Source organism: Myotis myotis, unplaced genomic scaffold (genome assembly GCF_014108235.1).
Source record: "Myotis myotis isolate mMyoMyo1 unplaced genomic scaffold, mMyoMyo1.p scaffold_m19_p_12, whole genome shotgun sequence".
Taxonomy (NCBI): Eukaryota; Metazoa; Chordata; class Mammalia; order Chiroptera; family Vespertilionidae; genus Myotis; species Myotis myotis.
Window position 1 is genome coordinate 5936700 of NW_023416316.1, and position 11422 is coordinate 5948121.

The 11422-nt window shown below is 44.6% G+C and overlaps 1 protein-coding gene across 3 annotated transcripts in view; it reads right to left on the reverse strand.

Annotated features, from left to right (window-relative positions):
- Window positions 1–8884, reverse strand: part of PBX3 (PBX homeobox 3) — a 195775-nt gene extending 186891 nt beyond the window's left edge. Inside the window, exons 1-2 of one of the 3 annotated variants that reach the window (XM_036329635.1) lie at window positions 8612–8884; window positions 7627–7700 (exon numbers count right to left, since the gene is read on the reverse strand). In XM_036329635.1, coding sequence (XP_036185528.1) covers window positions 7627–7700; window positions 8612–8811 — 274 coding nt within the window. In that variant the 5' untranslated portion in view covers window positions 8812–8884. The remainder of the gene's footprint in view (window positions 1–7626; window positions 7701–8611) is intronic. The other 2 variants (XM_036329636.1, XM_036329642.1) reach the window with 2 other exon arrangements.
- Between the last annotated feature and the right edge of the window lie 2538 nt (window positions 8885–11422).

The window sequence follows — 11422 nt, forward strand, 5'->3', positions numbered from 1 at the left end:
AAATATAGAAAATCACATAGTTGATTTAATAGAGAAAATCAAAGGCATTGGCTTAAACCACAAAAATCTTCAAAATCAGAATCAAGTATTAAGATTGTGTTCAACATGAAAATTAAATTATATGGTAATCTTACACAACAGACATATGCTGAAATGTAAATTCCACAGGCTGTGCAAAGGGCAAAGTTTAATTCTAATTGTTTCAGTTTTTAGGTATTGAAGTCCGAATCTTAATGCTCATTTAATATAGTTTCCTGAAGCCAAATTTAACAACTTCTTCCTTCATTCCCTAGTGAATAATATATTCTTATAAAGTTCAGTTTAGTGAAGACACTGATGCACAAGCACACAAGCAAATTCACACTTCTAGAAAGAAGTGATAACAGTTCACTAGCCACGCTGCTGAAATTAGGCTTCAGGGAAAAAAAAGACTAGATGACACAAAATTCTTAGTATACTTTCCATACAGAGAGAGCACAATGAAAACTTAATATTACTATCTCCAATTAGGTCAATTAACATTCAGAAAAATTCTATAACCTTACGTTTAAATAATCATAGGAAAGGGGGGGGAAAAAAAACCTACCAATGTTCTAGAAGCTTCTCTAGACCTTTCAATCAATTTTATTTATATGCAAAACCAAGAAAAAATTAAAGAAATAAAAAATAAAAAACAAAACAAAAAAAACCCCACAAAGCTCCTCCTGATGCTAAAGCTCTCAATTTACTGACAGGCAAATGGCTTCATGCTGCCACTTAATCTCATTTCTTGCATAATGCCCTCTAATTAGCATATCAAAGTGAATTAATACTTCTAGGGCATTAGCAATGGGGAAATCTGCTCCAGGCTCACAATAGCAGTTAAGAGAGAGCCAAGAAATCCTCAAAAACACCACAAACCACTTTGCATTGCAAAACTGTTCAATTTATTTATCCTCTCTCTCTAAACACTTCTACCGCACACTGTTTTACTACTGTTCACCAAACAAAATGATAATTGCCAAAGTTACCAGCATCTGTAATGCCTGTTTAGAATCTTAATTTAGATTATGTTGCAGATAGTTTCTATATGCAACCATTTGTTCTATTATAAATGTTAATATTGAGCGTGGAAATGTTGACATTCTCAATTAGTTAATTTGAATTTGAAATAAAATTTTATGAGATTTTAAAATTTATGAATTTTTTAATGTAAAAAGCCACCTGCTGGACTCTGATGCCTAAGAAATATGCTTTGAAAACTGATGGAACACATAAAGCAAAACAAAACCAAAAAAAATCATTTAGTCATAACATCTGTTGAGTCTCCCAAATAGTTTAAACATTGTGAGGAATCATCAGCATTAAAAGGATTACAATATATGTATACCAATTCCTCCATTAATATGATTACACAAACAAAAGGTTATTGTTCAAAACAGCTTAACATTTTAAAAACACTTAATTTGAAGAAAACAAATACAAATAATTTTTAACAATTATTTTTATCCATAATTACTTTTGTTTTCCATCCTCATCAGTTACTATCCTATAGATATAGTCAGTATAAAAAAAAAAATGCTATACCAATTCAATTTAACACATTCTGTCACACCACTTTTTTTGCTAGACACATACTCAAATTTAGTACCAAAGCAAACTACTGTTACCATCTAAAACTACAAACATATTGTATTTATGGAATATGTCCATAAAAAAATAATAAAGAAGAGATTCTGGTTACTATTCTACCTACAAAGGGGATAATTAGAATCAAGTGTTAAAGATTAATTTATTTTCAGATATGTTCCATGTCTGAAGTCATAAAAAGGCTTATTTTTTTAGTGGCTCACTCAAGCATTGCTTATAATTTATTTGTTATATATAACACTACCATCTAGCTATAATAGCACTTTAACTTCTATAACTTTGTAAAAAGTCTGATAGCCAGGTTTGAAAAACTTTGACCAATTTACTACATAGTGATATAAATTATTTATTCTGTTCATACTTAAAGACTCAAATGGCCTACTGAAGTAGAGCAAATGCTTGAAAAGGTCAACATGGGAGGGGGGTGTGCAAGCTTTGTTAGTACATTACTACCTAAATCATGCTGATCACACTGATAAATGGCTAAAACACAAGCCTGCTGAGAAAACAAATAAAACATTATTCTCATAGTGTCAATAGAAATAATAAATATCTAAAGATGTTCACATGTACACAAATAGAGAAAAAATTGTCTAAAAATCCTTATTTAACTTGATGTATTGGTGCTGATGTGTTAAGTATTTATTAGGAATAGATAGATACCTCAATGGTCTGAGTAAAAAATAAAGTGATGACTGATTTAGGGTGTGGTTCATGAAATGCTGTTTCAATTCTTTATAGCTGTACTTCATATAACTTCATTTTATACAATGCCACCATAAAGAAGCAAAATGTAAGTAATCCAAATTAGACGTTAAACTTAAATCTGTTTTGAAGCAGCCTTTTACAAAAGTAACAAAATTAAATCCACAAGTACAAAGTGAAATTAATTAAAAGGTAAAGGATCGTAGTGTGAAAGAGGTACATATAGATGTATTTTATGAAAGCTGATTAACCAGTGTGCTCTTTGGAGCAAGTCAGGGCTTCCTTTGCTACTATAATGTACTTCTGATTTGGAATAAAATTATGTAAATTTATATAATAACACAGTAAAGTCTACACAAATCTGTAATATAATGAAGTTCACTAAAACTGAGGCATGAAAGAATTACTTGAGGGTTCACTGTATTATTGGGGGGAAAAGGTTGAAAGACAACCCTATATTTTTAAGATGCTACTTACTTTACACTTTAGATCATGACGTTGTAAACTAGGATGGTAGTGGGGTTTTCTCTAGGTTTTCTACATAAACTCTTACGAGGCTGGGAGAGGCAGAATAAAGAAAGTTGGAAAAACGTCTTTTGCATCCTCCCTCAAAACCTCCTTAAATAGCTTTAGTAAGTTATATAAATTTACAAAAAACAATTAAGAAAATATTCTGAAATTGCTCTAAGAAAAAATTTGTGATAATGCAATATGTGATATTTCCAAGATACACTATGTATTTTTTCCTGCTTAATCATTTAATACAGCCAATCTAAACAAGCCATGTGTAAAACTGAAAGGAAATTTAAAACATTAACAGTCCACTAAAATTTGCTTCAAAATAATTGTGAAAGGGTGGGAGTTAGAGAAAACAAGTGTTCCTGCTGATGGTAGGTGATGAGTTCATGGGGATTCAAGTTTCTCTTCTATCTACCTGTTTTGTTTGAAGCTGTCCATAATAGTCATTAAAACGCAAAATTAATCGTGTATGGAACAGTGCATTTGTTTTTAAAGCTTTGGGAAAATAATGATAATTATGTTGGAAATATTGCAAGAGCAACTGAAAAGAATGTATATGACATATACAATAACATTTAGACTTACTTACACATAACAATTTTCACCTTTCCTGTTAAATTTCCACTTGATGGAATACTTGGTTTTTAAACATTGGGATTTAAAGAATTACATTGCACTATACAAACAAAATAAACATTTTAATATTGAAGCATAAATAAAAGAAAACAGACCAGAAAAAGAAGACTTCAATGAGTCACTAAACCTTTAGGGACAGAATTAAATAGAAAGGTGTTGACTGAGAACAGGGCGCTGTCCCTCTGAAAGCTAGTCACACTTATAAGAGTAAAGATAAAAGGTTTAATCATATAAATCATAATCTAAATGCATATAAAAACTCACAAGCTACATTCTTGATACAGTTAGGATATCTAAAATTCTTATCTTTCTATGAAGGGTTCCTTTTAAAGCAAAGCATTTTTAATAGTCATTTTCTTCTCCTTAAACATAAAAAATACTTCAACCAGCCCAACCAGCCAAGCAGGCCTTTCTCTTCCCCTGCGGACACCTCCTGCAGTAGAGAAGTTCATTAAGTTTTATGATCTTCCCAAGTCAGTCCTGCTTATAAGCCTCACAAAGGCCACAAATCTGGCAAACCATCATGTATGCCATTAGACATTACTAGTAAATGAACGCTATTTAGGGTTTGTGGTGGCAATAAATCAGAGTTTGGTTGGCAGCTATCAACATGGAGTATTTTAACCTACCATTTAAAAAAAGGAAAAGGTTGTGTTGATTTTTTTTAAATATACAACATTTTTTTCACAATGATTGAGATTATATACTAAAATGTTGGATTTTCATTACAAAATTTTAGATACATTTTTTTTTCCCTCAAAAAGAGACATTTCCTTCACTTGAAATGTCACAATTAAGGGCACTGGAAAGAAGGCAGATTTGTGAGGATGTTTTCACAAAGGAAAGTACGTTAACAATCAAGATGAAGGTGACCAAAAAGATGTGAGGGAATGTACCAAAAAAAAAGTATGTAGATGAGGAGACCTCATAGCATCAGGGATGTTTAATAAGAGATAGATGAGAAAATATGGCTAAAAAAAAACCCAAAAGACAAATCTTAACATATTTATCTCACTGGTTGCTTAGTTTAAAATGCGCAAACATCTTGATTATAAAGCCTGTTACTTTTCAGTTGCTTTCAAAATGCATAAATACCATAATTTAACAATGACAGACTTTTCTGCCCAAAAATTACTGTATGATGAATTTGACTAAAAAAAAATACATTTTCAAGAAAAAGCAAGCATCTCATAGTAAAAAGTGTACTTTCCCTACCTCTGCACAAGAAAATAATATAATTGTGGTAGATTACCCATTTATCTGTCAGAAGGAAAAAATACCTTTCCATATTTAGTAGGAGGGAAAAAAGATGTTTTCCAAACTAAATTCCTCATGTGCATCAGAACTGGCAATATTCACTGTTTGATCAGAAATCTAAAAATCTACTGGCAAACCTACAAATACATGGAATTTTTTTTAATGATTGTCTTATTTTCTAAGAAGCACAACTGAAATGACATTATTATCCACTGAAGTGATGGTTTTTCTCTCCCCACTCCCCGCTAGTCAACCCCCTTTACCACACCGCCCCCCCCCCCCCCCCCCCCCGCGCCCCATTATACAGAATAGAGTCATCACATAATCTTCCCAGTTTCTATTACAAATAACTAGGTAAACTTTCTCTATATTACAGAAAATTAATGTCTGGCTACTATATTATTAGATTACATAAAATGACCTAAAGAAAAAAACATTATACAGTCTATTCTACAATGCTTACAAGTTCATGATGTTTCGAAACCATGACTATGGGAACCGATTTGGGGGTGGGGGAGGCTGAAATTTGCTGCCTTGCTTTCTTTGCTTTGGTGAGGCTCATGTCTACACAGCTGTTTTATTTCAAATCAAGGCTTCTGTGTTCAGCTTCCCTGTCTCCTCCTAAGACTAGTTTTGGAGGGTGAGGTGGAGCTATGGGTAGTAGGGGAGAAATGAGGGGAGAGAAAGAGCTTCACCCCCATCAATCATTCGGTACTTAAATCCCATCCCTCTCGAGCTTAGAGAGGCTGGCAGGAAGATGCCTGTAACCAGACAGCCGTCTTTACTCTGTCGGCTGTTGGCTTTTTACAAAAAGAGATAACATACAAACTTGGATCCACTGGCCAAAGCACAAAAAGAGGATCTAATTTACAATTTATCACTGAAAGTCTCAGAAACAATTTTCAAACACAAAAATTTCCTTTGTCAGCTACCTCTTGCTTTTTAAATAGCAAGAGCCCTACACCAAAGCTCTTTCTGCAAGGCTCTGAAAAGACTTGTTTCTTTTTCACAACTCACCTTTGACATGAGGTTGACTACACTTTCCTTTCAGAATGGTGTAACTAAGTCTTGTGCAAATAAGCAACTAGAGGACTTATGCTTCCTAATTGAATTCTGCCTGCTGCTAAATGTCTAAACAAGAAAAGCAGTTTGCTGGGTATGGTTCTCAAGGTGGCTAGGCCAAAACTTTAAAAAGGAAAAAGAAAAAAAATTATGAGAAGAGGGTGAGGGGAAAATATCAATCCCCTCACCCCAGTAATATAATGCCGTATAAAGTGGAATCAATCTTAATATTCACAACATAGTCAATACCCCAGTGCTTAGCTGTCAGCAGAAACTGAAGTGGAGCCCTGATAGCAAGAAAATCCTTGGACATTAAGCAACATAATTTGCTGAGAATTACATACTTTTAGGCTTCTAAACTAAGAAGCCTTAAGATTTCATACTTAATGTTTTATGTTATAGTCAGATAAAAATTACCTACCATTTCAAATCACAATGCTTTCTAAAGATAGCTAAAAATCAACACGGTAAAAGTTAGTAATTTAACATGTCTGTGGTTTACAAAATGAAAAATATATCTTTAATAGAATCACTCAACATTAGGAAACCATGAATACTAAGTGAATGAAAGGCAGAAAAAACTACTCGTTAAGGCTGTCAATATTTGCTATTAATTACGGTTTTGGCATATATTTTAATAGACAGCAATAACCCATCATCCTTTCTTGACTACTTTTAGGATCAGAATAGCATTGCAGAGTGAAAATCTGTTTAAAAGGAGGGCAACTAACAATTATATGCAGTGTGCTATTACTTGTACACTCAATTTAAATGCAATCACACTTAACCTTTTAAATAGTATCACTTGAATATTGTTACATTCTGGACTTTAACTTTCTCTTCTTTGCCTAAACATCAAAAAAAAAAAAATGGCAACTTTATATGGTATAGCTAACACACACCAAAAATATAAATAAAAATAAATAAACAGTAAAGCTTGTTTAATGCACTTGTTTGCCATCAACAGGCCGCTAAGACCAAATACTAACTAAAACATCTAGATTAAATCTATACTTTCACTTGAGTTATAACTGTCACCTCAAGACTAAAATATCTTCAATTTTAAAAAGCCTTAAGAAAAAAACTAAATTGAAATGAATTGCCAGAAATTTACCTAATAGGCACTTGTAGTTTTCATCCCAGCACTTCTGCAAAAACTGTCTCCTCATATAATCCCTGACTTGAACACCTCAAAAATGGTTTAACCTGCATCTGTGACCTTTTCTCTATTGTGCAAAAGATATTAAGCAGATTTACAAAAGGACTTCAAGCATAAAACAGACTAGAAATATGAATAGGTGCAAGACGCTGCGTGTGCTTAAACGCATCATTAGCCTTCCTCGCTTCTCTTTAAGAGTAGTCTCCCCAACTCGAACACTGCGCCCCACAGGCCCCTGAAGTCCGCTCCACGGCATCTACCCTTCGGTCCGAGTAAAACAAAGTTCGGGCGCCGCTTCTCCCCGGGACGCGGTCCCCGGCATCCAGGCTCCCGAGGCTCCTTTTAAAAACTGACAGACACACCGGGCACCGGGAGCGGGAGCGGGCGGCGGGCGCTCCGGGCCCCTCCCTGCCGGCCGCCCGGGCCCGGCGACCCGGCCCCGTCCACATCGACACTTCATTGTACACCGGGAACAGCACGGAGAAATCGACTCCAGATTTATGGCAGTTTTTTTTCTTCAAGATCGGGAGGTGGGAAGGAGAGAATGATCAAAGATGGCGGTGCCCAAAAGCAGCAGCTCTCCACTGGAGAGTCGCAGGAGTCGCTCCGAGACCCCACCTCGGGGGTCTCCGGGCCCCGCGCGGGGCGCAGCGGCTTACCTGTTTTCTCTTTGATCTCGCACAGGACGCTGAAGAGCGCGGGTTTCATTCTGTGACAGTTCAGGGCATGTTTCCTAAAGAGCAAAGAGCAAAACACAAAGGTATTAGCATCACCTATGGAATAATATGGCGCCTCCAAGTTAGACCCAAGACTTAAACCCCGGCTCCCCGTTCTGCAAAGCTCCTGTGAAGCCTGGCAAGTCCGCAGAAACTCCAGCGGACGGGGGAGCGGCAGCCGGCGAGCCCCGGCAGCTCACGCTCCTGCCCGCACCGGGCGCGACCCGTCCGCCCGGCGCGCAGCAGCCTCGGCGACCGCAGGGCGCGAACCCGCACGGGGAGCCGCGACACCGGGGCGGGCGGCGACCGGCGGGAGGGGACGGCGCCGAGGGGCTCCGGCGTCCGCCCTCCAGCGGGGGAGCCGGGCCGGGGCCGGGGCGGGCGGCCGACCGCGGCCGGCGGACGGTGACAGCTCGGCAAAGTTTGCGAGGCGGCCCTCCCTTCCCCGGGAACTTGGCCGCCCGCACCCGGCCCGGCCGGGGGAACACCCGTCGCCCCGCGCCCGACCGGCGAGGTCGTCCCGCGGCCAAGTGCAGGCCGGCGCCGGGCCCGGGCCCGCGGAGAAAGTTGCACTTCCCTCCGCGGCGGCCCCGAGCCCCTCGCCGGGCGGCGTGCACGGGGTCCCGGCGGGAGGTTTGAATCCGCGCGAGGGGGGCCGGGCTCCCGGAGGCCGGACGGCGCGGGGAGAAAACCACGACCTCGGCGTGGCGCCAAGTCCGCCCCGAGCCCCGAGAGCAACTTTGCGGACTCCCGCCCGCGTCCCGGGGCGCGAGCCGGTCCCCCGAGGCCCGGGCGGGCTGCTAGGGGTCGGAGAAAGTTCCCTGCCCGGGGCGGAGGCCCCTGCCCCGGGCGCCGCCCCGGGCCGCGACTCGGCCGCGGGCCCGGCTCCCGCGCACACACAAAAGATGCTTAATGAGACGACACCAACTTTGCTTGCGCCTCGTCCAAGCTCTGGTCGGTGATGGTCATGATCTGGTGGAGGATGTCGCCGATGTCCTGCTTCCTGCCGTCGCCGTCCGCCCCTTCGTGGCCGTGCGGGGGAGGCGGCAGGGCCATGCCCCCCTGCACCGAGTGGCCGGCCAGGTTCACCCCGGCCAGAGTCTGCAGCATCCTGGATTGATCGTCCATCCCGCCGCGCGCGGGCGGGAGCGGGCGGCGGCGGCGGCTGAGGCGAAGGCTGAGGCGGCGGCGGCGGCGGCGGCGGCGACGAGGGAGGAGAAGAAAGAGGGGGAGGGGGAGGGGGAGGCGGCCGCGCGCTCCCCGCCCGCGCGGGGAGGGGGCTGCCCGGCCGGCGGGGCCCGCGGCTGAGGCGGTGCGGACGGGTTCCCGGCTCCGGCTTCCGCCGCCGCCGAGGCTGAGGAGAAGCGGCGGGCGGAAGCGCCGGGCTCCGCGGCGGTGGCGGAGGCGGAGGCAGCGGCGCCCGCTGCCCTCACGCGGCCGCCGCGCCGCCTCCTCGCCGCCGCGCGCCCCGCCGGGCGGCCCCGCTCAACTTGCTCCTCAGCGCCGGCCGAGTTGCCGGGACGCCCGCCGTCCCCCGCGCCAGCCTGCGCACTCCCCTCCCTCGGCCCCCGCCGCCGCCTCCTCCACCGCTTCGGCCGGGCGGGAACCGAGCCCCCGAGGCCCCGGGGGAGGGAGCGGCGGCGGCGGGCAGCGGCGGAGGAGGAGGCCGGCGGGTGGGCCGAGGTGGGCGAAGGAGGAAAGTTTGGGAGCGGGGCGGGCCGGCGCGGCGGGGGCGCGGAGCCCGGTGGAGGGCCCCGGCGGGCCGCGCGCCGGGCGGACAGCAGATGGATGGGGCGGGAGAAGTCGCCGCCGCCACTGCCGGAGCCACGCACCCTGCCAGCAGCCGCCGCGGACCGGGCTCGAAGGCCGCCGGGCTGAGGGATTGACAGGCTGCCAGTGCCACTCACTCACTGCGGCCCGGCGCTCGGGGGGAGGGGCGGGGGCGCGCGGGAGGGCGGGGACCGCTGTGCACGCCCCGCCCCTGGGGGCGGTGCGCGCGCTCAATTGGGCCCTGCGCCTCCCGCCGCTGCCGCTGGCTCCGCCCCCGGGGTTCGGCCCGCCCCTCCTGGCCTCTGATCCCCAGCACCCGGGTGCGCGCCACCGGATCTTGACTCCTGCTCGCATCCTCGCACCCCTGAGTGGGCCCCCTGGAACCACAAACGTGACTTCGCCCCGGCTCCTGCTACCTAGTGTTAACAGTCATGGGTGCGATGAGTTGTGTGTGGGACACCAGGCAACTCGCTCCGAAGCCAACCATGTGCTTTCCCCAAAGCGCGGCGAGCTTCACGCCTCGGACAACGCCTGGTACATTTTCCCGCTCTTCCCGTCAGGAGGTGGTACCCGCAGGGAGCCAGGCCGCCTGTCCCGGGCCAATCGCATCGCTCTCGGAGCCGAATGGGGCGGGACAGAGGCACGAAAGGGCTGTCCCAATTGGAGCGTTCGAAATATCCTGGACACAGGCGGGTAAGCAAGGGCTGGAGGCCCCGCCCCTCCTGTGATCACCATGGTAACCGAAAGGGCGATGCTAGGAGTTGGCGCCAGCGCTCTGGCCTTGGGCTGTCCCTCAAGAGATGACCATGTAAGGGTACAGCCACTGTCCCGCATGTTTGACGTCTACACTGAGCAAATTTGACTACACTTTCCCTTAAAAGGGGAGCATATGAAAATGGGACCGACAGAAGTAAGGAGGTAAGGGACCTGGCATCCAGGACTAATTTGAGCCTTGCAGCACCTTTATACATTTTGCAATTCCTGGTCATCTAGGTACTAGTCCTTTGGCAGTGTTGCTTTTAGCTGCCTCCAGATACACCAAAGATGCAAAAATGACATGTTTATTTGGGGGTAGACTGGATTTCACTTATCAGCCCACCATATCATTTAATGTTGGTGGTTCCAGCCACCGCTTTTCATATGTATAGCACCTCTTGTTCCATTACATTCTGTTTACAAACGACGAAAAGCTCGCATTATTTGGGAATCTGGACTTCCACCTCTTGTGGACACTTGAGCTTTCTCTTAACCTGATTTTCTGAATGGAGGCTTCACCATGTTTCCCCCCATCTGATTTTGGTGAGATTGATAGAGCTCACCCTAAGTGGGTCCCCTGGTTAGAAAACTCTGAAAACTCTTCTTGTTTCTTCCCCAAACTCAGTAAGCTGCCTTACCTGAAACCAAAAATAGGGGGTGAAGTATGAAAAATGGCTCTTACTCTGCAGGGCTTAATGTAGGACAAGCAGTTCTTTACGTGCCAGATGGATTCTTGGAATGAAGCTGGCTACTCTGTTCCAGGTTCTTTCCTTCGTATGTTTGTGTACTTTTAAATACTCCCCACTGCAAAGCTAATAGCAAACCTTACAGTTAGGCAAGCTAAAATCCTTACAACCTGCACAGCTTCTGGAGAAGGAGTTCCAACAACCTACTCTGCTTTCTTACCTCCAAAGAAGAAGGCCCCCGACCCCGTGTTCATTAGTATTCCCAGCTCTTCTATGGTCCATATATGTGTCAAGTTTCATTTCAAGCCCCCATTACGGGTTACTCATAGTCATCAGTGATTGGACTTCCTCTGTTCTTGTTTTTCAAAGCTGTCACCAAATCCTTATACATTTTTTTGCATAAAGGACTAAGAGCAAGCAGCCAATCTTTCATAATTCTCCAACATTGAAGATGTAAAACCATAGAGTTCTATCTGGAAAATGCCTTAAAACCTAAATTCTAGTTCTAAAATTTAATGATCCTGTGA